The 27,690-nt window shown below is 41.7% G+C and overlaps 1 protein-coding gene across 6 annotated transcripts in view; it reads right to left on the bottom strand.

The window, feature by feature from the left end:
* Positions 1 to 27,690, bottom strand: part of NF2 (NF2, moesin-ezrin-radixin like (MERLIN) tumor suppressor) — a 78,876-nt gene that overhangs the window by 30,828 nt on the left and 20,358 nt on the right. For 3 of the 6 annotated variants that reach the window (XM_077874260.1, XM_077874256.1, XM_077874255.1), the window contains exons 2-8: positions 20,658 to 20,783; positions 18,596 to 18,718; positions 16,444 to 16,527; positions 7,741 to 7,809; positions 6,784 to 6,866; positions 4,621 to 4,696; positions 330 to 464 (exon numbers count right to left, since the gene is read on the bottom strand). In XM_077874260.1, the coding sequence (XP_077730386.1) occupies positions 330 to 464; positions 4,621 to 4,696; positions 6,784 to 6,866; positions 7,741 to 7,809; positions 16,444 to 16,527; positions 18,596 to 18,718; positions 20,658 to 20,783 (696 nt within the window). Of the gene's footprint in view, positions 1 to 329; positions 465 to 4,620; positions 4,697 to 6,783; positions 6,867 to 7,740; positions 7,810 to 16,443; positions 16,528 to 18,595; positions 18,719 to 20,623; positions 20,784 to 21,414; positions 21,679 to 27,690 lie in introns of those variants that run through there. The other 3 variants (XM_077874258.1, XM_077874259.1, XM_077874257.1) reach the window with 3 other exon arrangements.

Here is a 27,690-nt window from a genome sequence, read left to right as displayed (position 1 = left end):
AGAATTTCTCTCTAGAAATAGAAAGCCTAGTATAATAAGAAGAGGTTACTTTCTGGATTGTTTACTATTCTTTGGAGGTAAGTCTTGACAAGTTGAGTTCCCCAGCCTCTTGTTAGTCAGCAGGGGGGTTTAGGGATGCCATTTGAAAATAGGATGCCAATAGTATTCTGTTAACAGAAAACAAAAACCAAAAACCCAAAGCCTGAGGATTAAAGGATTTTACTGGTAACAAGGAGAAGTCTGGCTCGGGACCACTATAGCAAGGAGGAGAGAGGGGGAAAGTCCATAAGCTGCGTGACTGGCCCATCTGCATGCGAAGCATGTCCTACCTCCTTGTCGCTGTATGAGATATTACGGATTTCATTCCATGGGAAGGAGATCTTGGGGGTCAGCCTGTTCTCAGGGTCATAGATGTGAAGCCCCAGAGCATCCACTCCAAGCAGCAACTCGGTGCCCTTTTTATTCTGTAGATTGAACAAAGATCAGTCACTATCAGCACCGGTGGAAGTTTGAAATTTTATTCAACTTCCTAAAGAAACTGGCATACACTGTTATATCTGACGAGTTCCAACAGGCCTCAACAGAAGTCACAGCTATTGTGTAACCCAGGGGGCCCCCAGCTTCCTAAATTGGGGCAGGCAGAGGCAAAATACAGTTCTCAGGGCTCATGTCCCAGAGACGGGTCACTGGGGCCTTCTGTTACTGGCTCGATGGCTAATATAGCAGCAATCTAAGCATTGTTACCTTCAATTAAATACTGTAGTCATCCCCTGCCCCCCTTCATCTGTGGTTTTGCTTTCTACAGTTTCAGTTACCAAGGTCTGGAAGCAGATGATCCTCCTTCTGAACTACCATTAGGTCAGTAGTAGCCTAATGCTACATCACAACACCTATGTGATTCACTTTACTTCGTCTCTTCATGTAGACATTTTATCATCTCACATCATCATAAAAAGAGTGAGTACAGTACAATAAGATGTTTTGAGAGAGAAAGAACATGTTCACATAGCTTTTATTATACTATACTGTTATAACCGTTCTTTTTTTGTTATTATTGTTATTACTCTCTTACATTGTGCCTAATTTATATATTAAACTTAACACAAGTATACATATTTTAAAAAAAACATATTATAGTATACATAGGGTCTGGTATTATCCACGGTAGCAGGCATTCATGGGGGGGTCTTGGAAAGGTACCTCTGTGGATGAGGGGGAACTATTATAATCAGGTTATCATAGATGTAGAATAAAAATCTGTAGGATTAAAAAAACAAAAAAAAAACCCGTAGGATTAAACATCTCTTACATTAAAAGAAAACGTAGCTGTACTACCAGAAGGAAAATTCTTTTTTTTTTTTTTTTAAGTAGACAATATGCCCAGAGTAGAGCCCAACGCAGGGCTTGAACTCATGACCCTGAGATTAAGACCTGAGCTGAGATCAAGAGTCTGACACTTAACTGAACCACCCAGGTGGCCCACTAGAAAGAAAACTCTAAGTGCTGGGATCAAAGGGTTTTCTTTTTTAAAAAAAAAAACAGAATCCTATTTATTTACTCATGAGAGACACAGAGAGAATGAGGCAGAGACACGGGCAGAGGGAGAAGCAGGCTCCCTGCAAGGAGCCTGATGTGGGACTCGATCCCGGGGCCCAGGATCACATCCAGAGCTAAAGGCAGATGCCCAACCTCTGAGCCACCCAGGTGTCCCCAAATGGTTTTATTTTATTTTTTTTTAATTTTTATGTATTTATGATAGTCACAGAGAGAGAGAGAGAGAGAGAGAGAGAGAGAGGCAGAGACATAGGCAGAGGGAGAAGCAGGCTCCATGCAGGGAGTCTGATGTGGGATTCGATCCCGGGTCTCCAGGATCGCGCCCTGGGCCAAAGGCAGGCGCCAAACCACTGCGCCACCCAGGGATCCCCCAAATGGTTTTATTTTATGTTAAAATGTATTCTTAAGTGTAATAAAGCAAATATAGTAAAATGTTAATTATAGAACCTAGACAGTGGGTATATATGGATATTCACTGTAAAATTCTTTCAACTTTCTTATATGTTCAAAATTGTTTATAATAGAATATTGGAAAAAATTTACCAGAATGAATTGTATATAAATACCTCAGGGTGCCTGGGTGGCTCAGTCGGTTAAGTATCTGAATCTTAGTTTTGGCTCAGGTCATGATCTCAGGATCCTGGGATCAAGCCACAGGTCGAGTTCTGTGCTCAGTGGGGAATCTGCTTAAGATTCTCTCCCTCTAAAAAAAAAAAAAAAAAAAAAAGATTCTCTCCCTCTTCCCCCCTCCCACCCTTCCTCAAATAACTAAATCTTTTAAAAAAGAAATTATACCTCAATAAAGTTGTTTGAAATGTTAACTGATTGTACATATGTTGGTTGGCAGTCAGAGTAGACACAGAGCAAGTGTCCTGGACCCCCAGATCACTGACCCAGCTATGCACCTGGAAGCTACATCCTCAGGCTGAAGGCCCATACACCTGCACTGTGTGGTGTGGCCTTTGTGTGGTAATAGAAGGAAGCTCCCTGTACAAGGACTTAAAGCATCTGACCTGTTGCTGACAACTAGGAAACTGAACCAGACTCAAGGGCAGGAAAATAGGTCTGCAAACCGAGAAGGTGCTCAGACTGTGATAAGAAGGACCAATCTAACAATAGGTGTCAGGTGGACAAGTGAGTGCTCCAAGATAAATCTTTTTACTCCTTCAAAAGCCCCCAGGTCCGGTGCTATTACCAAACCTTGAGAGAGATTCCTCTGTTTGCCTGAAAAGCTCTTAAAATTACCGCACTAACACAAGTGAGTCTTTGCTTTTTGTTTTGTTTTTTTAAAGATTTTATTTATTCATGAGAGACAGAGAGAGAGAGAGGCAGAGACACAGGCAAAGGGAGAAGCAGGCTCCATGCAGGGAGCCCGACGTGGGACTCAATCCCGGGTCTCCAGGAACATGCCCTGGGCTGAAGGCAGGCGCTAAACCACTGAGCCACCCAGGCGTCCCACAAGTGAGTCTTTGTACTTTTAAGTGCTGCGGTACAGTTTGGAAAATGACGTAATTCATTATGTTTGTGACTAGTTTAAATTAAAAAAAATAAAAAAGGATTCTACCCTCTGCTTCCTATCATGACTCCCAACACTTCGAGAGAATAAACAAAGAGAGGCAGGATTCAAGCAGTCTCTGTTAAATTGTTTTAAGCACATAATTTTCTTAGTTGATGGTGAAATCAGGGGAACTTGAACACAAAAGACACTAAAATATCCATTAGCCGTGTCTACTGTGTAATACAAAACAAATACACACACACAATTGTGTATTTTAATCTGCTATAGAAATATTTCCTAGTAAGAAACTTTTTTAAAGGACTGTAAAACACTACTTTTCTAGTATCTAGATGGTGGGCATATGGGCCAAGAGGAATTAAGTGGCCAAAACCACAGAAATGTGTTAAATTAGTCTGACCTTAAACAAACCAATCAGCAGATAAAAATTAATAAAACTTAAGAAAGTAACCTTTTGCGTTAATATAGAAAGTCTTTTAGGCACTTGTTTACTATATGAAATAACAGAACTTGCCAGTATAATTTTATACAAAGCAATCCATTAAAAAATTTGTATTTAAAAAACAAATCAGGTAGAAAGCTATCCTACATTATTTAAAATGTATTATAATTTACTTAAATTGCATACAAAATTTATAGGAACCCAAAAAAGGAAAGCAAACCATAATTATGGTATGAAAGGTGAGCCACTGAAGCGCTGGATGGCTCAGTCAGTTAAGTGTCTGACTTCTGATTTTGGCTCAGGTCATGATCTCAGGGTCCTGGGATTGAGTCCCCAGCGTCCCTGTGCTGGGTGTGGAGTCTGCCTAAGATTCTCTCTCCCTCTCCTTCTGCCCCTCCCACCACCCCCCTCTCTCAAAAGGAAGTAAGGAAGGAAGGCAGGCAGGCAGGCAGGCAGACTGCTGTGGGTGATTGTTTAACATCTACTTATCTGCAATTTGGAACCAGCAATAGAGTACCTGAGCCAACTGCATGAATTCCTCTGGAAGGAGCTCCCATGTGCTGCATCTAGCAGCAGAACCTCTGGAGAAAGAGGCTCAAGAGGCTCACAGAGCCAGGACTGAAAACAGAAGCCTCTGGTGCAGAAGCAGTGAGTTCCCAGAGGACAGTGGGACTATTAATGGTCTAAATAGAAAACCAATTAGCCTGCTAGTGAGAACGAGAGTCCTACCCAAACAAATCAGTAAGCAGCTTTACTCTTCCTTGTGGCCTGGGGGAAGAAAGTATTTACAGGTGCTCTCTGTGGGCCAGATCCCAAAGAGCCAGAAATAATCAAACCTTACACTCAGAGCATTCAAACAGGTTTCTGCTGAGCATAGGACCAGGCCCAAGTCCCCTTGGGGGCTCAACTGACAATTAATTACCTAGGATCTAACTGAAGTCCAAAAATAGAAAATGAGACTATAAGACCCTCTCCCCTTCCTCTTCTCTTCTCCATTGAACCATTAAAGAGTCTGCCACCCTGGAAGAAGGAAGTAACCCATTTTAGCAGTCTGCATCTGATTCAGTCTCTGTTTATACACAGGGAACTCAAAGAGGCTTCAACACACCCGGATTGCAAAGTAGTTCACACCGTACATCTCCAGGTCCTGAGCTATCTTCAAATATTCCATTTCAGCTTCATCCCTGTGAGGAGAATGAAAGACGCTGTCACTGGAGCTAAGTGAGAAAACAGAGGGCGGGCCAACCTGTGTGCCAGCCAGAGCAGATACCAACAGAGCTCTTCCCAGCCCTAAGTCTATGAAACACACCGAGGTCAAGCAGAATTTCCCATCCCCATAAAAGCCAGAGAACAGATTCATTACAGTGTCTCTTGGCTTCAATTTCATGCTTTGTCCTTGGTAAATAATGATACTCGGCTCAAGGAATTCAAGAAAGCACGTGGTATATTATCTTCACCTCTCAAATGGATTTGGATATGCAGAATTAAGTTGTGGCTTTATTTGATTGTGAACTTTCTTCACCTAGGTTTTGGTATTCAAACAATTCTCTCTGAGAGCTACCTTCCTGACTTTTATTTCTTTGGGTGCTGTTGGAGGTTAGGCCAAGAGCTATCTGGGCTGTAAAATCCAAGCCAGGTCACCTATTTCTAAGCTATGAGTCAAATTTAAAGTAAGCTCTTAAAGCAGCAATGACTTGCAGAAAACTTCCAAATAGGTACAATATTGAAATATTTTAACTTGATCTCGCTATGACCTTGCCTCTTGTCTTTCTCCAATCTCAAAATGTTCTCAAATGAATTTTAAAAATTCAGCCTAAGAGAACATACAGTGTTAGCAAGCATGTGGAGCAACTAGAAATCACACACACTGCTGATGTAAATTGCTATAATAACTCTTGAAAAATTGTTTGATGTTATTTTATTTTATTTTTTGATGATGCTATTTTAATAGCAAAAACCGAAAGACAGCCCAACACCCTCAATGTCCATCAGTAGTACAATGGATAACTCACGCTTTATTAATATAGTGGAATTCTGCACAGCAATGAAAATGAAAATTTTACTGCTGTTACATACCACAAACCCAAATCTCACAATATGATGCTGAGTAAAAGAAGTGAGACACAAAAAATAAAGGCTGTCCCACTGCATTTATAAAAAACTTAAAACAGGCACCACTACTCAATGGAATTAGGGATCAGAAGAGTAGTTAGCTTTGAGCAGGAAGGATGGTGAGTTAAGGCAGGGGGGTCATGTGCTATCGTCACCTGGTATTACACGGTATTTTCACTTTGTGATAATTCATTGAGTGGTACATTTATGACTTGTCCACTTTTCAGTACACAGATTTTTTATTTTTTTATTTTATTTTATTATTATTATGTTTTTAATTTATTTATGATAGTCACAGAGAGAGAGAGAGAGAGAGGCAGAGACACAGGCAGAGGGAGAAGCAGGCTCCATGCACCGGGAGCCCGATGTGGGATTCGATCCCGGGTCTCCAGGATCGCGCCCTGGGCCAAAGGCAGGCACCAAACCGCTGCGCCACCCAGGGATCCCAGTACATAAATTTTTTAAAACAAAAGCACATTATAGGAAGTTGATTTGGCGAAGAGGATGGTATTTTAAAGGCTAATGAAAAGATTATCAGTTCCTACAGTGATCAGGGAAATGCTAATGAATACTTAAGATTCAATAAGTCACCTTTTAGATTACAAAAATTAGATTGATAAAAATGAATATTGGGGAGAGAAATGCGGGGGGAAGACATGCACATACATTGTTCGTAGGTAGGTAAATAAATAAATCTTTCTGGAAGGCGATTTAGTGGCACCTGTCAACACAAAATGCTCACATTCTTTGACTCAGCAACTCTTGCAAAGAATGTATCCTCAGAACTACTCATTTAATTATATAACAATATTAGACTGTACACTGCAGGAAGCAAAAATCTATAGCTTCTCCAAATGTCATCAGTAGAAGAATGGACAAAAAAGCTATGGGATATCCATACACTCTAATCCTTAACATGAAACTGAATCACCAATGAATGTAATGGGTCTGTACATCTGGACAGACTGTGCATGCATTAGAAGAAGGACACAAAACTGAAGGCCAGCTACTCCCAGCTCTCCCTTTTCCTTCTATATACCTTGGTACTGCATTTTGTTCAACAAGCATGTCCTAATTTTGTATTCCAAAAACAAAACAAAACAACAAGAACAACAAAAAACCCATATGGAAATGTAAACCCATAATGAAGCAGCCTCACCTGGCTCGGCCTCGGTGCTCTGCGTACCAGGCTGTAATTCTCTCCTCCCACATTTCTGGAGTCATTTGATACAGATTTATTACCTACCAAAAAATAGAGTGAAACAAAAAACCCACACACAAAGAAAATTTGGGTATTGTTTGCCATTTTTATAATTATGCATCATTTTTACAGAACAGCAAAGCTATTTTTAAAAAGCCACATATAGGGAGCCAGTAACATTGCAGAGGTGGGTGTGTAAACAAGCGCCATTCAATCTGAGTCACAACTTAGAAGGGTGCACCGTTACTCAGGCCTAAGTGCACCCCTTGCCCAGCTGCAGCCCCTCTTTCTCGGGCTGTGCATCCCAGAGGGAGAAGCTCGGACAAGCTCTGTCAGAAGTGCTCACTAATCTTGGGTCTGCTGGCTGGGCCAAACTGTATGTGCTGCTCCCTCCTTCTGCACAAAAGCCATCAAAGGAGCAGGGAAAGTCAGGGAAAGGTGAGAAGCAGGCCTTTATTACACATGACAGATGAGTGGAGCTATAAAATGGGGAGCAGCAAAAGGGAGGGAAGGCCTGCTTCTGTGGCTAATGGACAATAAAAACACCACCAAGGATTAAAAACAATGTCCACCCCAATTCATCTCTGTTCTCCCTGCCCCACTGCAAACAGCTCAGCTCCCTGAGCTGAACACATGCTGCTCCAACAGTCTTTCCTGGGAATCACCGGTGCTCACCCACTTTGAAGGAAACAAACATTCAAAGCCATGCTAGCTCTGGCAATGGTAAACAAACTTCATGAACCAGTGCTTTTTAATATTCTTAACAGAAATTCTACATTTCTTATTCACGATTGATTACAAAATATTTATTTAAATGTTTTTGCCAGGTACTTCCAATATTCCTTCAAGTCCCCCAGTTACCTTTTCATAGACCACATCTCCACTGCGTCTCCCCAAACGGGACTGATTTCTTACCCTTTTTGGAAGCAATTCCTCTTGGGCCAAAAATCCACGTTTGTGAACAGAGGGGTCGTAGTCACCATACTGGAAGGAGAAGAAAGGGAGGGCAAGTGATTGAGATTCTAGAGACAAATGCCATTTCTGAACAGAGCTCGACTCTATCTTATCCCCTCCCAGCTCGGGGAGCAATTCAGTTCCAATTCAGTTCCAATGACAAGTCAAGATTTCAACCTTGCTAGTTTGTTATCCTTGAATGAAAATACAAAGCTGATTATATCTATGAACAGAGTTGTATAATCCGTGAGGGATGGATGGGTGATGTGCTAATAAGAATGTGACATTTGTATGGAAATGTAGCTGTGTTTTCTAACCCACAAAGAAAGCAGCCACTACCAAAACATTAGCTTTTGAAAGGAAATAACAAAACACAACTGTGAAAGTTGTAATTAGCAACGTGTGATAAGAGTCTTACCTACAAATCCTTCTAAGTGGATGGTAATTGGAGCCAATTGCTAGGTTGGGAGCTGGGAATAACGCAGGCAGTAGTTTTAATACCTTTCATTCAGGCTCTGAAAAGTGCTTTGGAGAAATCTGATACCAATGCTGTCATTCCCATTGCACAAAGAAACGAGAAAAAGGTTAACTAATTTCCCTGAAGCTACAGAGCAAGTGACTAGTGGGGCCAGAAATAGGCCCTGTATTTTAATGTACCCATTCAGGGACAATAACTTGGAAATTCATATTCTGATTTAAGAAAAAATATCCCTGGGACGCCTGAGTGGCTCAGTCGGTTAAGTGCCTGCCGCCTTTGTCTCAGGGCATGATCCCCAGGTCTTAGGATTGAGCCCCATATCAGGCTCCTTGCTCAGGGGGGAGCCTGCTTCTCTCTCTCCCTCTGCTACTTCCCCTGCTTGTGTGCACACTCTCTCTCTCTATCAAATAAATAAATAAAATCTTTAAAAGAAGAAAAAAGAAAAAATCTCTCTTTCCGAGAAAACTTAAGTCTGACCAGGAATAAAAAAATGAAGGCATTTTTCTTTCTTTCTTTCTTTTTTTTTTTCAGAGAGAGAGAACGCACATGAGCAAGTGGGCAGTGAGGAAGGGCAGAGGGAGAGGAGAGAATCTTACACAAACTCCCCGCTCAGTAATGAGCCCAACACAGGGCTCAGTCTCTTGACTACGAGATCATGATCTGAGCCAAAATCAAGAGTCAGAAGCTTAAGTGACTTAGCCACCCAGGCGCCCCCCAAAATAAAGGTATTTCTTAGAAGCAACTATGAACATATTAAATATACAAATCAAAGCCTGTCTCTTGGGATTGAACAATGTTCATTAGCAACTTTAAATTGTGCCTTATTCCCATGCCACCCTGTTAAAAAAGTACTATGAATTAATTAATGTTTTCTATGAATCTCATCATTATCTTTCAAATAGCAGAATTGTACCACGCTATTTTATGAATGTTAAAGTAATTAACTTGTCAAATTTAAATATTTAAAATATGCCACAGTTTCTGTACCTCTGTCTAGGCATGTCTTCATTTAAAAAAACCTGAAGGAACCTGGTATCTCTTGATGTCCCAAAGGCCTGAGGATGTGATGAGCCAGTAACTGGACTGAGTTTTAAGGGCATTGTCTTGGGAGGGAGCTGCAGAGTATAGGCAGCGGCCTAGCTCTGGAAGCAGGCTGCTAAAGGCTCAATCCCAGCTCTTCCACTTAGTAGCTGTAATCTTAGAAATTTTTGTGTCTCAGTTTTCTCATCTGTTAAATGGGGGATAATGACACTATTTGTCTTACAGGACTTTGGGAGGATTAAATGAAATAATACCCATAAAAATTGTAAAACTATGTTTGACACATAGCACTCAATACAACCTGATATCAAAAGACAAAAACTCAGTGGTGCCTGGATGGTCAGTCAGTTAAGCAGTTAAGCATCTGCCTTCGGCTCAGGTCATAATCCCGGGGTCCTGGAATTGAGCCCCACATTGGGCTCCTCGCTCAGCAGGGAGCCTGCTTCTCCCTCTCCCTCTGCCTGTTGCTCCCCCTGCTTGTGCTCTGTCAAACAAATAAAAATCTTACCAAAAAAAGGCCAAAAACTCTGATTGCATTACCTCTGAGTCTCTTTCCTAATTTGTCACATGAGTGTTGGTCTTAGAGGATTTTGAAGGGGGGCTGGTCTGGAGTATCCCTCTGAGGCCTGGGACATCCTCCCTCTCAACTTCAGCTTTCTTATCTGAAAAGCCAGGGTCATAATAGTGCCTACCTGGTAAGGGGGTGATGAGGATGAAGATGATCTAGAGAAGCATTTTTACATAGTGCTTGGCTTATTGCAAATGTCAGTATTATCCTCTGCATTATTTATGACATTGGTCACTGTTTGCCTCTCTGATTTCTGAAGGAGTAGGATGCGAAAGCAAGCTGTTAGTTGCATTTGCAAACCTCTTAATGGTGCTGACCAAACTCTAAATGCAGAAGTAAGCAGATATGCAAAGTTAAAGTTGTAAATCCAGGTTCCAAAGGCTCATGAGATTAATGACCCACATTATCATACTGAGCTCCCAGCTACTTCAGTGATCAAATGTTACACATCTGAGCAATGCAGAGGCAGCTTAAGGAACTTCATCACTGGACTAACTCCACTTACAACATTAAAGCCACCTTGATGTGTGTGTCTGCTCTCAAATGTCTCCTTAAAAAACAAAAGGAGGAGAAAATCTTTAAGTGGTGGCAGTTGGTTAAGATAAAAGAAAGTCGTGCCACTCCGTAGATGGAGATGGCTGTCCCTCACCCTCTCTGTACACATGCATTCTAAAAACAGCCTGGAGTGAATTTACTTTAAAGCTAATGAAGTTTGGGTTTTTAGGTCCCCGCACCTGGGTAGGCTTGAATCTAATTTTATATTCACAATTTGGTATTCTTGCATTTAAAAAAGAAGCCCCCCCCCCAAAAAAGAAGCCCCTAAGTTCTATCAACTTTAGGCCCCACAAAACCTGGATCCACTCTAATATAAACCAATTGAATTTAAACTCAAGAAAGAAAGGAGCTCACCATTTAAAGGACTCTTGAAGTCAATTCTTAGGTTAAATAGAAACTTTTTCTGGATGTGAAATGCTATCCAACCTCTATATACACGGAAAGTTAGACCAAATGCTTTGAACAGGATTTCACAAAACAAAGATTTGATCAATACATACATAGAACAAATAGATTCTTACCACATACCAGTCCACTAAATTCCAGGTGGATTAAAGACTCAAACCTATAAATGAAAATCCATAAAAATACCAGAACAAAATATAGGATATGTGTACAACGGTTGGTGAAACCATTCTAAAATCACTCAAAACATAAAAAGAAAAAGATTGACAAATCTGATACATGTAAAAAGAGATAAAAGGTTAACACCCATAATATATGGAGCTCCTATAAATCATTTAGAAAAAGACAATACAGTAGAAAAATGGGTAAGCTCTAAACACTTGATTCACAGAGGAAAGAAATACAAATCACAAGGAAATCTGCGAAAATATTCTCAGCCCCTATGGTAATCAGGAAACGAAAACTTCAGGAAAAAAATTCCTTTTCTGTCAGATTAGCAAAAATTTTGAAAGACTATTAACATCCACTGTTGCTGAGGATGTAGAAAAACAGGTATTCTCACATGCTGTTCTTAAAAGTTAAATTAGAACAGGATGTGTGAGTGGCTCAGTGGTTGAGCATCTGCCTTTGGCTCAGGTCATGATCCTGGGGTCCTGGGATCCAGTCCCGCATCAGGCTCCCTACAGGGAGCCTGCTTCTCCCTCTGCCTATGATTCTGCTTCTCTTTCTCTCCGTGTCTCTCATGAATAAATAAGTAAAATCTTTAAAAAAAAAAAAAAAAAAAGTTAAATTAGGACAAAACTTTTGGAGGACAATTTGGCCATACATATTTAATGTTTTTTATTCCAATAAATACACAAAATTCACCATTGTAAACATACAATTCAGCAGTCTTTAGGATATTCAGAATGTTGTACAACTACTGCCACTATCTAATTCCAGAATATTTCCATCACCCCAAAAAGAAATCCCATACCCATTTAGCAGTGGAGCAGTGAAGTCCTGATTGCCTCCTCCTTCCAGCCCCTGGCAACCACTAAATCTACTTTGTCTCTACGGATTTGCCTGTTCTGGACGTTTCATATAAGTGGAATCACACAATAGGCAGCCTTTTATGTCTGGTTTCTTTCACTCAGCATTATTTAAATTTTAAAAGTTCTTATCCTTCAGCCCAGTTATGCCATTTCTTGGTATTTATTCTAGAGAAAGATTGTTCCTATGTGCCCAAAGACGCATATTCAAAGATGTGCACTGCATTTGTTTAAACAATAGAAGAAAAACAAACCTACATATCTACCAATAATGGGACATTTAAATAATCCACAGTCCCTCTTTTTCAGGAAATACTGTTCGGTAGTTTAAAAACGAGGTGGACAGGGACTCCTGGGTGGCTCAGTGGTTGAACATCTGCCTTTGGCTCAGATTGTGATCCTAGGATCCTGGGATGGAGTCCCACATGAGGCTCTTCACAGGGAGCCTGCCTCTCCCTCTGCCTATGTCTCTGCCTCTCTTTCTGTGTCTCTCATAAATAAATAAAATCTTTTTTAAAAAATTAAAAATAAAAATAAAAAAAATAAAAATTTAAAAATAAATAAATAAAAATGAAGTGGATCATCTATTCTAATAGTTTTAAGTAAAAAAGGCACACTGTATGGGAGTTCCTCTGGAGTAGCCACCTACAAGTGGAATTCTGGGGACACGGGGACGGGGTGTCCTCTCACCAGATGGGCTCCTACTGCATCCATCATTTTATAGGGATCAGGCCAGTTCACAGTCCCTTTCCATCAGCACATGGGCTCAAACAACGTTTGTCTCTTATTTACTAATCCTTGTCAATCTCATGAGTTTGAAATGTATGTTAGTATTGCTTTAATTTTTCTTTTTCTTGACTACCAGTGATATTGAACATCTTTTTGTATTTACTGACCATTCTCATGTTCTCTTCTTTTTTTTTTTTTTCTCATGTTCTCTTCTAAAAAGTGCCTGTTATGCATGCCTTTATACTCATATACTTTTTCTCATATACTCAAGAATCCTTTATATTCTGGAATATATCCACAATTCTGCTTGTAGAAATCTACCTTAAGCGGAGAAAGCTTTTGCACCTGTACACAAGGACTCATATAAAAGGATTTTCAGTAAGCATTGTTTATAATATGAGGAAGAAGGGAGCAACTAAACTTACCTCTCCCTTCAAAGGGGGATGGATCAGTAAATTAGGCTTACTCATCAATGGCCACCATATAGCAATTACAATCATCTACATCTACACATACAACATGATACATCTCAAAATTGATGTTGAGTAGGAAAAAATATCAATATCTAAAAATATAAGCCAAAAAAGGGCTGAGGGAATGTGCAAAGTATAGTACCATTTATATTTAACTTTTACCTCCTGGATATTCTCAAGCTGGTCTCCTCCCATCCAACTGACTACTGCCAGAGGTATGATCCTTAAAGCCTCTCACCAGGATAACCACCGCACAGCCTTCTAACAGGTCTCCCTGCTTCCAAATCTGCCTTACTCCAATCTGTCCTTCACAGAGCCACCAGTCCAAGTCCCTGCTCCGCTGGGTGTCGGGTATACTTGGACCCAAGCTCGAGCTTGTAAATAAACCCTTGTGTGTTTGCATCAGTGTCGGCTCCTTGGTGGTTTCTCGGATACATAATCTTGGGCACAACATCTCTAAACTATAATAACTGGCTCTGCACCACCCACACAATAAAGTTAAGACCGTTTATGATCGGGACCCATATAGACTTCTCCAGGCTTAATACTTGCCACTCTTCACCTATACTTTATGCATCCCCAACTTTTTAAGTGCCTGGCATCAAAGAGTACCAAGAAACACTAAGCCTCTTCTCCCACCATTCGTTTCTCTGAACACTAAGAGTCTGTCTATAGGTAAGCATTGCAAGACTGGTAAATTACATACCATTCTCTCCCAAAGTCATTTTTAATTAGAACACATTTCAAACACCAAAACCCAACAGGAGGCTTAAAACATTGCAAGATGGTTTGGTATGTCATGTGACTGGACCAAAAAAAACAAAAAAACAAAAAAAAAAAAAACACACACAAAACAACAAAAAAACCAAGCAACAAAAAAAACCCCAAACCCAGCTCAGATTTTTGATTCAAACAGTCAAACATAACTCAAACTCTAACCAAGAAATATGGTTCTTGTCAACTGAACCATGTGATTAATATTTGTATTTATACTTTGAGGGTAATTGTTTCTTTATGCTTTGGAATTAGCTGTGTCTATATCATTCGAACAGCTGAAATACTGTAATGAATACATTTGTGCATAATTACATTCCAAGTGTTAATGAGCCCAATTCCCTTTCACACCATACTTCTAAAGTTCTTGTCTGTTTCAGAAAGATTGTGGGAGAAAACAAACTGAATATTATGGAAGAAAACCAGTATAGTTTCCTGAAAAGTTTGGACTTATGTGACCCTACAAATGAATCTGGAATTTGTAGAAAGACAGTGCGTGCTATCCAGAGACCTCCCTACACAGGAAGGGCAAGAGTCAGGCCACCCCTACACTAGGGTTCTCATCCCAGCTCTACTCTCTAGTTCCATTCTGCTTCAAATCCCATCCATCAAGAAGTGGGTATAAATCCCATTAAAAAAAGAATTAATATAAAGTATTACGACTTTAGACAAATTACTAATTCTTTCTGAACCTTAAATTACTCATCTGCAAAATGGGCATAATGCTCTCAAGCTGTGGCTCACGGAAAAGACTAGACTGAGTATCACACGAAATATTCATGTGTGACAACACTTTGTAAAACTGTAAAACATTACAGGCATGTAAGATCTTTTTAATATTGTAATCAGAGATACCTTTTTAATGTTAACCAACAGTCCTAGCAACCGGAAGCACATTATAATAATCTTTAGTTTCTCAAATGCAAACTTGAAGCCATAGATCACCTTTATTTGTAAGATCCTGAAAATTTACACTGGAAAAAACAGTTAGAACATCCTCCTCCATATGAACCACATATGCTGTCTGTGAATCACTTTCATCTCTAAATTAGTAGGATCCAAATTAGTAGGGCTTTCCTACAGTGAAATCTGTTTAAGCAAACATCTGCTGGTTCCCTGAAAAGTTATTTTTTTCCACAGGTGGCCTTTGAATTTGTGGTCCAAAATCCATGCAAAGGAAATGTAGCCTTTGAGATTAAAGCCCTTCAAAGAGAGGTAGTGTCCTTGAGAGCTTGGGTCTCCTCTCAGCTGGGGAGAAAGCGTGCTAAAAAGGAACTAGGTTCTGGGCCAGGAAGTGCTCAGATTTGATGAGAATGACAATGACTGCTTCATCACTGTCAGGGCAATACTGATTGAAAGGACACATTTTTCCTGTTATTAATATTCTTAATCAAAGCATAAAAGGAAGCATATGTTTTAGTTGAATCAAGGCCCATTTTCTGTTTTTTTCAATTACTCATTTTTCTGGGCAGTGGAATAGGGGAGGCACAAAACAATCCCAAAGCCATGAATTCTGCCCATAGCTTTACCCAAGATTGTCCAAATGACCTTGGGCAAATTGCTAAGAGCAGATACTTGTTTTAGTGTCTGTATCTGTGACAGAGTTAACAATCCCTCCTCAGGCCTGGTGAATACTCAGCAAATATTAGACGAGTCATCAAATGGCTGAATTGATTCTGGTGCTTCTGTTAGTCTAACCAGCATGAACAGACTCCCCCACCCCCACCCCCAAATGACAGGCCAGTCATTTCCTGGCTTTGATCTGAAATTGTATTAAGCTACCCAAAAAAAGTGGGCTAAAAAGTTCAGAGTGTCTTACTAATTTTTATAACACCACAAGGAAATGGCTTTATGAACACCTCTAATGAAAAAGGAAAATAAAAACGGAACATATTATGCAAAATCACAAAAGTAATGAAGGTGCCCCAATTCTGGGGACCTTTTCTTATGCTGCAGTGGGAGGTAGGAAGCAGTAGGACCAAGTACAGGGGGTATCTGAGAGACATGAAGCACCCCTGACTGACCCTGTAGTTGGCCTTATGAAGACAGGACAAAACACAAGAGCAGTGGTCTCCTTCACCGCCATTCCCAATCCACAGTGATTTCTCTATGAAAGACTCACTGACAGCTCAACTAGGCTCAGGGCAGCCAAAAGGCCTGTCATCCCCAGACATGAGCACAGCTACCATGCTCATCAGGGGTGGATGAAGGAGGGCATTCTCTAGGCAGTAGTGTGGTTCCCACACACAGGGCTGCCGGTCCTCAGAAGATAAGTTTGGGATAAAGACCTGGGCCTTTCTGACCTAAAGGCTATAGTTTGGCCGAAACTGAAGACCATAAATTCATTTTCCCTGGTTAATAAAAAGACCGGCGACTGTAATTAACCACATGTGCATAATGAGATTACACAGATAATTCATCATAATCCTCACAAGATTATACAGAATCTGGGACAGTGATAATAGTTTCTGCAGCCCACAAGTCTTAAACGTCTCCTTCCTGGGGAAAGTCTCTCTGAAGCCTAGAAAACCCAAAGAAACAAAAGACTGGAGTGCTCCTGTGACACACATTAATGCCAAGGAGGAAGGCACTTTCCTTCTTTGAGCCTACCTTAGCCTGGACGGCGTAAGAAGCCAGGAGCACAGAAGCCTCGGGAGGGCAGTAGATCTTTTCATCTAAAATCTGCTTCTTTACCTAAAAGGGGCAACAAGGGAGACATGACACTGTGTGCGAGGAAGTGAGCTGTGCATGCTGGTCACAGCAGATGGCTGCAGGGTGTTCTAATGAGGGCTGCCAAACCAGTCTGTTAATGATTTTCTTACAAAGGGTACAATTTTTTTATTGCTGCAGACAGGTTGGGAGTTCAGTCACTGAGAAGTCATTGGTAAGATGACTACGCATAAAAGAAACCCTTATCTTTTCTGTTCATGATCAAATGCTGAAGAGGAAAAATACTTTTCTGGTTAAAATAGCGGCTGATATCTGGACTGTGACAGACGGAAGCTGTGAATTCCGGAAGTGTGAGGACCAGCTCTGGTGGTGATTGTGGCCTCAGCTCCTGCTGAGCACACACACCACTAGAGGAAATGGAGTCTACTTTAAAGTCTTAACACAAGGCAAAAGTCAGCAAGGCCACTGAGTTATGACTGCAGGAAAAAAAACCATCACATTCAAAATGCCTGCTCTAAGGAGAAAGGAAGCAATAAAGTTTGATCGATTAAACTCTTAAGTACATGTGAGGTCCAGGAAATATAATTCTTAAGCCATAATGTTGAATTAACATATCTCATTGCATTTAATTTCTTAGAATGGTGAAGCGTGTGATGTTCCAGACAGAGAGGCAAGAGAGCCTCCCGAAGTGGGGGCACACTGAAATAAACATAACAGGAAAGCCAACTTTCTTTTCAAAGATGGCAACAGTCACCAGATTCATAAAAGTAGTAAATTTTGCCTTGCTCAGAAGTGAAAACACTCTACCATTTCAGTATGAGGGAAAATTAAGTCAAAGTCACATGAAGGATGGGTACTGCTTCTAAACACTGATAAGAAAGCCATCTCTGTTAACGCTAGGACATTCTGGGGCCTAGGAGACTATTATGTGGCTTTATTCAAAGCACTGCAACTTTCTAATCCCTTGGTTTCTTTTCAAAGAGGAAAAAAAAAATCCACACTGTAGATAAACTGAAAAGGTTTCCCTCTGAAGGAAAATGTTAGGGATGGGGAGTCTGAGTGTGTGTGTGTGTGTGGTGTGTAAATATATGCACACTCACACTTTTTTTTTGGTAAAACAAATTATTTGGGGGTTTTACTACATTTAACTTAATATTTACTGAACATAACAATCTGAGACTCAAACTAATTATATGAGGACTATTTATACGAGGACTATGTGACAGAACATACATACATCTATTTCTGGGAAATCACATAACCAATGCTCCTGTGCAATCTGCTCTCTTACTGACAGTGAGCACCTTTGGGCACACAAGCAGCTCCAGCGCCAGTCCCTGCAACTAATCATGAAACTGGGGCAGCGCTCTAATTGAGCAGTTAGAACACAAACAAAACTGACAAGAGTTTCATCCTCACACTAACTCCTACTCACTGTCTCCCAGTGACAGCCAACTAGTGGTCTTTGAACCCACAGTTACAGAGCTCCTCACTTGTTCAACTGGGTTGGGCAGTTACTTACGGAATGCCTACTATGCACTCGGTGAGCCTTGCCTTCAAGGGGCTTATAGTCTAACGAAGAAGTGGGAGAGGAATATGACACTTCAAGGCAATGGGCAGCACGAAGCACAATGTCTGAAGTTCCACGTGTGTAGAATTAGCCATGTGGAGTGAAACTCCAACTCGCTGGAGTTCTGAAGTCCTATCTTAATGACCCCAGATTTCAAACTTTTGGAAGAACTACTCTAAGACTCTCTCTTTGGACTTCCTTTGTACCTATTAGGTACTTTTCACTCAGTGACAAGAAAACAGGATCCATCTTCAAGGAGACTTCAAGTCAGAGACCCCTTCCTTACACTACCAGTTTTGCAATCTCGTCTGACCCCAATTCACATCACTCGAGTACAGTTCTATTCCAAAGGGTTTTGGTTTTTTTCCCATTATGGAACCAGAGGGACTGACTTCCCAAAGGCAGACCATTTTCCCAATGTGAAGACATCTGTGGCCAACTCCAAGGGGGTCATCCAGGCTGCCCTAGCAACGCCTGGGCAAGCTCTTGCAGAACAAACGGGGCTAGCACGGACAGGGGTACCTGCAGGAAGAATAAATGTTGCGTGATCTCCTGAACCAGCTCCTCCTCAGCATTCTCAGGATAAAATTTGGCCAGGAAGTGAAAGGTGACGGGTTCTTCCTTTGAAACATCATGATCCAGCACCTGAACAATTACAAAAGTAAAAGAAGAGCAAGCTATGTTGGCACCTGTTTCTCCCCGGCCACCATCAAAGAACCTTTCACATAGAGCATAAAAATGTTTTTCTCTCTCTACATTCATCACATGTCCCAAAGGTTATGGTCTTACAGTATGAAGCATCCACAAAGCCATCTATAACAAGAGGTAATATTCACCTCACATGGCGTTTCTGAACCAAATTAATCAATATCCCCGAAGGGGAGTGGAGCTAAGATTATTAAGGCACAGATGTTCTCAAGGCCACAGAGATAGTTAAAAACTAGAAATTTATAGCTCAGAGGTCTTGGGCACTATCCTTTACAGTGGGCTGACAGTTTTTTAATTTTCTGAACTAGTGGAATCTTCCTTTATTCTTTTTTCTTGCTGCCAACCCCCAACATTTAGGTCCATATTGAGATGGAGCTTAGAGATGATGAACCCTATCTTTGTAAAATCCTCTAAACATTAACTGAGCAACAGAAGTGATATGTGTCCATGGTGGCAACCCTTTGTTTCAAGGAACCTCTAGAGATGCCCTACAAAATACTTGAGCACAGTCAGTAAACCATGCTGCCTTTAATCTTCCAACAATTTCATCCACCCACTGAAAAGCTTGAACCATCTGCTCTCCAGAATGAATTTCATTTCAGGACATAAACATGCCATGTGACAGGCTACAAGGCTCCATTAACATGTGTCATAATTTATTTCCTTTGAGCAGCAAGGTTCCATGGCTCCTGATGCCCCCAATCTAATATCCATTTGGCTAACACTCAGGTATGATTTAAAATTTACTTTGCTGAGATTCACAAAAAGATACGGAAAGTTTTGCTGTCTTAGATAGATAATTCTTCATGCTTCTGCCCAAATTCCAAGTGGCAATGCCCAGGAGACCCAAAATAAACCAGATCTAGGACACTCTCATGGACATTGGTGCATGGTGGCATTCTGATGCTTATGATCATTGGGAATTACCATATGAAATTTATAACCAGTGGAGATTCCAACATGAAGATTCAGATTACTGTGTACATATGGAAACACAAATTGAACACTTGAGTTTAGAGTCAAACTTGTAAAAAAACAGGAGGCATTCATTGTTTATCATGCCATACAGCAGACGATAAAATCAATTGCAGAGGGTACCATTTGGGTAAGAATTAGACATTGACTTACTTTGAGATCTAGAGGACTTTTAGGAGTTACTAACAAAAACAAATGGCCCTGTTCCCAAACGTCTTCATGGTTAGGTAGGCAAGTAAGTAGGTAAGTGTGCCTTTGTGTGCATATGTGAATCTGGGCAGAAGGCAGTTCCCTTAGGCAATATCCATTTCTAAGCCACATTAGAACTGCTGGGAGTCTCAACTTGTCTTCTAAGCCTCAGAAGCCTCAGAGAATTATAAAGAAAAAAAAAACCCAGACATTCCTTCTTTGCCACAGGGACCAGGGCACTCTTTATTCCTTAGATCATGTTAATGTCTAAACTGAGTTGGGCCACAGTGTTTCTCAAAAAGACTTAAAAACATTCCCTAAAGAACATGAGTCCCAAGCAAATCTTTCAAAGACATAAACTATTTAAAAAAAAGGATAATAATATAATAATTTTTATTCATAAAGCCTGAATAGTGGTTCAATAAATTAAACAGCATAAAGCCAGAAGCAATTAGCCTGGTGATAGGGAATAAAGAAGCCAGAGATGGCAACAGTTTCATCTTGGTTGGTTCTGCTTGTAGGAGAGCATGTGAGGAACAGATAGCCTGTGGCATCTTTGGGACCTGTTTTCTACGTGACTTACTTCAGGACTTGCCCCCTTCTCTACTGTGTATCCATAGTACCCCAAGATGAGCAAAGAAGCTAGGCACATGCTCAGGGAAAAACCAGAGCACACACCAGCCTCACTGGTCTCATCAAGTTCCAGCCCAACCTTCTTGTCCATTTTCAGCCAGGCCACGGTGTCCTTGATCGTGTACTGCAGTCCAAAGAACCAAGTTTCCCGAAGCCCCAGAGTCCGGCACACCAAGTCGAAGAGGTCCTTCCCCTTCCACTTCATCTGCAATATAACAAGCCAACAGGAAGGGTATTGTGTGTGAGCAAAAGTCATAATCTGCTTGAACAAAAACCTTTTCTCTGCACTCCCTACTCTCAGGTTCCAAAATGTGGGGATGACACTAAGATGGCTGATGAGCACAGAATTCCTAAATAATTTTAAAGCTTTCTACACAAACCATGAGTGGGAAAATACCAATTAGAGCTTAATGGCTTAATCACTCCAAAGCATACACAATACCTCCCTTGGACAGTTCCTTACAGATCTTAATATCCCCAAAGCTGCTAATTTAGGAAAGCTGGTAAATAAGCATCCTCATTTAGGAGAGTTTAGCCTCTTGAGTTAACCCAGGGAGATGGCTAACTTCTAGGGTATTAATTTCTTTGAGACTTTGTCATTAATTTTTTTTTTTTTAACTCATGACACTGTCCTTTGATAAACAGCTACTGGTTTTGTTTTGTTTGGTTTGGTTTGGTTTTAAAGACAAGTTTTACTGGAAGTTTTATTTAAAAAGCAAGAGAGGGGAGGAAGTTGTAACTGAAGTCATAAATCACGCACAAAAAGAACCACTAGCAACCAGTCAGCCCAACCACCATCCTGATATATAACTGAAACCAAAGGAGAGGTGACTTACCCACAGTCACACAGAGCGATTTCAAACTCTGTATCTAAACCCAGAGGATGAACAAACACCAATATACTGCAGCATGCTTATCCTACAGCTTCACTTTCAAAAGGACCTAAAGCAATGATTGCTAAATCTTTTTCTCAGCTTTTCAATCAGAGAAAATGGAAAAGTACATTCAATATCTTAATAAGAGAAGAAAATGCCCAGCCACTTAGTAAATGTTGCCACCTTGTGGCTTCCAAGTTAAATCACCCAGGATGTTCCCATACTAGCCCCGTAGCTTGGCTGCCCCCCCTCCCAGCCCCCAACATCGCCCCCAACCCAAGGTATCTGGTGGACATTCAAATATACACTGGGTGCAGTTGTGAGCACAAGAGACACATCATAAAGATGGAGGTCACAGTAAGAATAATTTGGGGATTCAAATGCAAAGTCACCAGACATACTGGAAGGGCAAGACCACTCGACTGCAGAAGCATCTGTCCTTCTCCTGCCCTCATTAGAAATCTTCTCCCAATGTCCTGGCACACAGAAAGTGCATAATGAAAAGGAATGGAAGAAAATTTAGGGTTTAGAGACATGTTATAAAAGCAAGAAGGAAGAAAAAGTGAGACTTCTGATATCTGGCTTTTGTTAAAACCTAATTTTACAGAGGATTTTTCAAGTAGAGCTTCTATTTTTAATATATATGAATGAACAGTGTGTTCTCTACGAGGTACTCAACAGGAAAGCCCATCCCTTCTCTGTGTTTACAGTCAAAGAGCAAAGTAGCAACCTATATGGAAGGGCACCAAAACTGCAGCAGACAAGTGGCCGAGATATGAATTGGCTTTTGTCCTTCACTGGGGAGGGCCATTTCTCCTGTATGCCCTTCCAGCCCTGCCCCATCTCCTCTCTGTGAGGAGAGGCCCCTGGGACACTGCAAAGGTTGAGGTCTTTAGAAATGATTTTGAGTAGATTGAATAAAATGACAAGTTTTATTTTTTAAAAAAATCTCCTTCCCCTTCTGCAAGTTTACTAAATGTTTGATGGCACCTCCCATTTCTCCAGTCTGACAATAGCACAAGGGTTTTTTTTAATTCATGGCAGGTTTTAATTCCTACAGGCAGTTTCACTGAAGAAATGTTATGCTGGAAAACTAGAAGCTTTGGGATGCTGATTATCCTCTTGTCTCTATTTTAAGCCAGTACATAGTATATAAATTATAAATGACTACCTTTCTACAAGATAATGTAACGCTAAAGAACCGACATTAACTTGGAGAAGTTGAACACCCAGGGGCCTGGAAGATCACAGCATCGATTCCCAGGCTGTCATAACTCACGGCCACAGCCACAGCGGGACTGGGCTCTGCCATGGAGGGACCATCCGCAAGCTGGACGTGCAGTGCATCTCAACCAAAGCTGCGAAGACGATGATGAGTCAATTTCTTGACTTTGGGGGTGTTTAAATTCTCAAGCACAGTATCATATTAATGCAGTTTTACTGTATTCCTTTCTACTTCTTTGTTTTTAAAATGCAAAACAATCCCTGAAAGCGAATAGACAATGTCTTTGTTCCCAGGAAGCTTGCAATAAAGTGAGGAAAGGGAAAAAAACTCTCATCCCCATTCAGAATGCCCCTATTTAGATTCTTAACTTTGACTCTAAAGTCAGATGTGAGCCAGAGTAATTACCTACTGTAGACTCTTCCCTTTAAGTAAAAATAAAGAAACTGAGCCACAGATTCTTTGGCAGCCTTCTGAATCAGGCATTGGTCTTTTCCTGGTGATCTAAGGTAGGCAACTCCCTCAGTTCCTCAGTGGCCTCTTTTCCTGCTCTGAGGGCTTCATTTGTCTTGCTCTCCACCAGCACTCCCCAACCACCTTTTCCTGGAAGAAACTGGTATCTCAATACTCTTCTCCTGCCCTGAAACCAAACCCATTCTTACAGGAGCCAGATATTGCTTCTTTACAGCTCAATGTGAATTAAAGTCTCTGCTACCTCTCACTCTTTCAATAAGCACTACAGAGCACATCTTATGTGCCCAGCAACACCAGACAGAGAATGCAAAATGGTGGACTCATGGGACCTGTGGAAGACACAAGCAAAGACTTAAGTCAGAAAAGGCTTTAGAGAACAAATGAGAGTTAAATGAAGGAGGGAAAGACAGAATTCTAAAAAAGAAAATCATGATATCTACAGTGAAATGCAAGTCATCTCGTAGAGCTGAGACAGACAGCCTGAACTCAAGAGGGGGCATGGTGGGAATGTGGCACCATGTGGGGCCAGGTGGCTTGCCATGGAGTCCAAAAAGACTCTTGCGAAGAGAAACTAGGGGATTGGATCAGCATTCTGGAATGTGCTTCCATTAACGAGGCAGAGAATGGGTTGGAGGAAAGGAGCCTAGAATCAAGAAAGGCAGAAAGGAGGCCAACTCCCACCTTGATGAAGGCAGTGGGAAAGAGACAAGACAGCCTGAGAAGTGGGAAAGGCGGTCACAGAGCTGACTCCTGAACAAGGACTGCAGGAACAAGAATGAAGAGTGACACCTGCATTTCTGGCTTGAGCACCAGGTGGTTCTACTAGAGGAGAAATAGCATACCGAAGGAGAGGCATAGTTCAGAGGGAACAGAGGAACAACTAAGTGTTAGGATAAGTTTAGGTGCCAGAGGACAAGCAGAAATGTCCTAAATACATTTGATTTAAAGTCTTACTAGCTCTATTTATAAAAGAAAATGCTCGGGGGCCCCTGGGTGGCCCAGTGGTTGAACGTCTGCCTTTGGTTCAGGTCGTAATCCCAGGGTCCTGGGATTGAGTCCCACGTCAGGCTCCTTTCATGGAGACTGCTTCTGCCTATGTCTCTGCCTCTCTCTGTGTGTCTTTCATGAATAAATAAAATCTTTAAAAAAAAAAAAAATCTCTAGGGACACCTGGGTGGCTCAGTGGTTTAGTGCCTGCCTTCAGCCCAGGGCATGATCCTGGAGTCCCGGGATCGAGTCCCACATCAGGCTCCCTCCATGGAGTCTGCTTCTCTCTGCCTATGTCTCTGCTTCTCTCTCTCTCTCATGAATAAATAAAATCTAAAAAAAAAACAACAACAACAACAACAACAAAAAACTTTATTGTTAAGTAATTAAGAAGTTTTTCTTTGGGGTTAAATCTAACCTCTAACATATTATGTACCTACATGAGGTTCTACTTTTTCAACATGCCCTTCCCCAAGCATATGAGGTTTGCTTAGTCCTCCTAATTTGATTTTCTACTTCTTTACAAATGAGAACCACTGGTCACAGTTGTTCCAGGTGGTTCCCGTAACACTCTGAAGGGAGGTCTTGGGCTGTGAATGGGCTTCTTTGGTGTCAGCTGACTTACTAGACTGTGACCATGCCTGTCTTTACGGTTCTATCAGTGATTCACTGCATTATGCTGATGCTGTGACATGATATGAATGTCTGAATGTCTCCCAGGATTGTAGGTGCCTCAGAGCAAGAATGGCATCGGTCATCTCTCTGTTGCCCACACTGCCCGGCTGCCTTGATACATACAAGACACAAAGAGTGGCCATCCAACAGAAGATCTGCCTGCTCCAAAATCCCAGGGCTCAAAAACTTAAGCAAAATTAGCCCTCATTAGGGCCACCTGGGTGGCTCAGTCAGACGTCCGACTCTTGATTTCAGCTCAGGTCTTGATCTCAGGGTTGTGAGATCGAGCCCTACATCGGGCTCCATGCTGGGCATGCACCTGTTTAGGATTTTCTCTTTCCCTCCCCTCTCCCCCTCCCAGCTGGCAAACTCTCTCTCAAATAAATAAATAAGCCCCCATGCATCCACTCCTTCAATAAATACTTGGTGAACACACATTGTGTCTAAGCACCACCCAAGGTGCAGGAGATAAATAGAGAACAAAAGAGACGGTCTCTGCTCTTACAGAATAGGACTAGGGCATGAACCAGTCAGAAACAGATAATCAGGGCAGCCTGGGTGGTTCAGCGGTTTAGCGCCACCTTCGGCCCAGGGCGTGACCCTGGAGACCCAGGATGGAGTCCCATGTTGGGCTCCCTGTGTTGGGCCTGCTTCTCCCTCTGCCTGTGTCTGTCTCTCATGAATAAATAAATGAGATCTTAAAAAAAAAAAAAAAAGATAATCACCTTCCTCACCCTACACACAAAACCATCAACTCCAGGTGTGGTTTTCAGTGCTATAACACTTTTGAGTGCTACACAGGGACCCTCAGAGGCTGTAGAGACCCCCCAGGAAAGGACTCTATCCCAGAGGGGTGGGAAATGGTATCTAAACCAACTCTTATCGTGGGAGAGAGGAGCCAAGTGACGACTGGGCTTGGGGAAGAAGGAGCAAGCAGGGTAGTGTGTTCCATGCACAGGGAACTGCGTATGTAAAGGTCTAGTGGCAAAAAAAAGCTTAGATAGAGGTGCCTGACTGGCTCAGTCGGTGGGGCATGAGACTCTTGATCTCGGGGTCATGAGTCTGAGCCCTACATTGGGTGTAGAGATTACTTAAATAAATAAACTTAAAAAAAAAAAAAAAACTTAGATGGTCCTTGTAGAAAATGAAAGCGCTGTGGTTCAGTTTGATTAGAGAATACTGCTGTGCTTCCAGAAGGACCAAAACTACCACCTGAAACCAGTTCTTGGTTAACAAACTCCGCCTCTCTCACTTTAACCGCAGAAAGTGGTTAGCCACCAAAAAGTTATCTGGGCAGCTGTTTTCTCCTTTCTTCCCAAGGATGAAACATAACCATATCTCTTCTAGATATACAGGAGAGAAGTTAAATCATTACCTAAGATGGATGCCTCTGTACATTAGGGCTTAATTCTTTCCAGGAACCAGTCTAAGAGGCAGAGACAGGCAATAGTTACCTAACATCAGTATGAATCTCAGCGCTGTCACTGTGTGACCTTGGGCAAGTTATTGAACTTCCTTGTGCTTCGAAATGGGGATGATAAACAGACCCTGTCTTGGCAGATTGATCTAAGGATAAATTCATTAATATATTTTAAAAGCCTAGATACTTTAGTAAATATAGTGCCCAGTAAATACTCAATAAAGGATGGTTATTATTCATTCTAACTCCGCCTCCTCTCCTTACATTCTCAAGTAGTGCCATGTAAAGCCTCCCGGTCTTGTTTCACTCCATGGATGATGGATGACAGATCAGAAAGGGCACCATCAATTCTCATCAAGCTAACCATGCCATCACTCATTTGACAAACATTTATTGAGCACCCACTACGTCCTGGTCATTGTGCTCAGCACAAGAGATAAATGAATTCAGGACAAGACACTGTCCCCATTCATGTCTGACAGGGAAGACGGGTAGGTAAATGGATAATGAAAACAAGACCTGGTAAATGCTAACAGAACAGAGTGCTGCGAGAAGACAGCTCAGGCTAGGAGCTGGGGTAAGGGGCTTCACGGAGGAGACACTGTTTGGGCTGGGTCTTGGGAGCCAGCCAGTAGTTGGTACTCTGGTGAAGGGGCTAAAGAAACGAGGTCATGCCAGCCAGAGGGAACAGCATGTCTGCCGCTTGGGTCCAAGCTGTTGCAAACTGAAGGAATGTTTCTTTGCACTTTTCTAGTATCTGACAAGCAGCATAATTACCCTATCTGCAGTACTGAATGTTCAATGCGGTACTGAATGCGCCGCTCCAGCCTGATGCATGTGACACTTCGGACTCTCCACAAGTTGACTGGGAACCATGTGGTCCCAGGTTCTGAACGGTCAGGCATCCCGTAACAATACCTGCCAGATCGCTAAGGAGCCACGGCCAGGGGGATGAGTCTCCTGTTTATTTTTCTATTAAAGTATTTCCTTTTCTGATACCTGTTAACACATAAGTCTTTTGGGCTTTGCACTTACACTACTTAAAAGCCTTCTTATTAGGGTTTGTCATTTTTCCTGAACAGACTGCCAAAATAGAAGAGCTCCTGGTTCTGCCTAAGTGTTCACTGAGGCCCATGTCTCTCCACCTGGCCAAAGTGTTCAAACTGCTCCACACACATCACCACAGCCCCACAGCACCTCATCTCAGCCTACTGAGGAGGAGGGATGCTAATAGGCAGATGATCATTTCGCAGACAAGAAAAGAGAGGTAGCGGGAGTGAGAAAGGTGATCTGCAGGGAGGAGAAAAGCAGGAAGGAACACAAATCTAGACTCCACGGTATGTTAAGCCCCTGCGCTGCAGGCCTCGTCCTCGTCCTCGAGGTGCCCTTCAAGCAGGAGGGAGTGAAGAGTAGTGAGCCTGGAAGTACAATGCTTCTCGCTTTGTGACTCTGCTCTCCC

The sequence above is a fragment of the Canis aureus genome, chromosome 27, assembly GCF_053574225.1.
Source record: "Canis aureus isolate CA01 chromosome 27, VMU_Caureus_v.1.0, whole genome shotgun sequence".
Lineage (NCBI taxonomy): Eukaryota > Metazoa > Chordata > Mammalia > Carnivora > Canidae > Canis > Canis aureus.
Note: the sequence above shows the minus strand (reverse complement) of the source record. Positions and strands in the feature narration are given on the sequence as shown.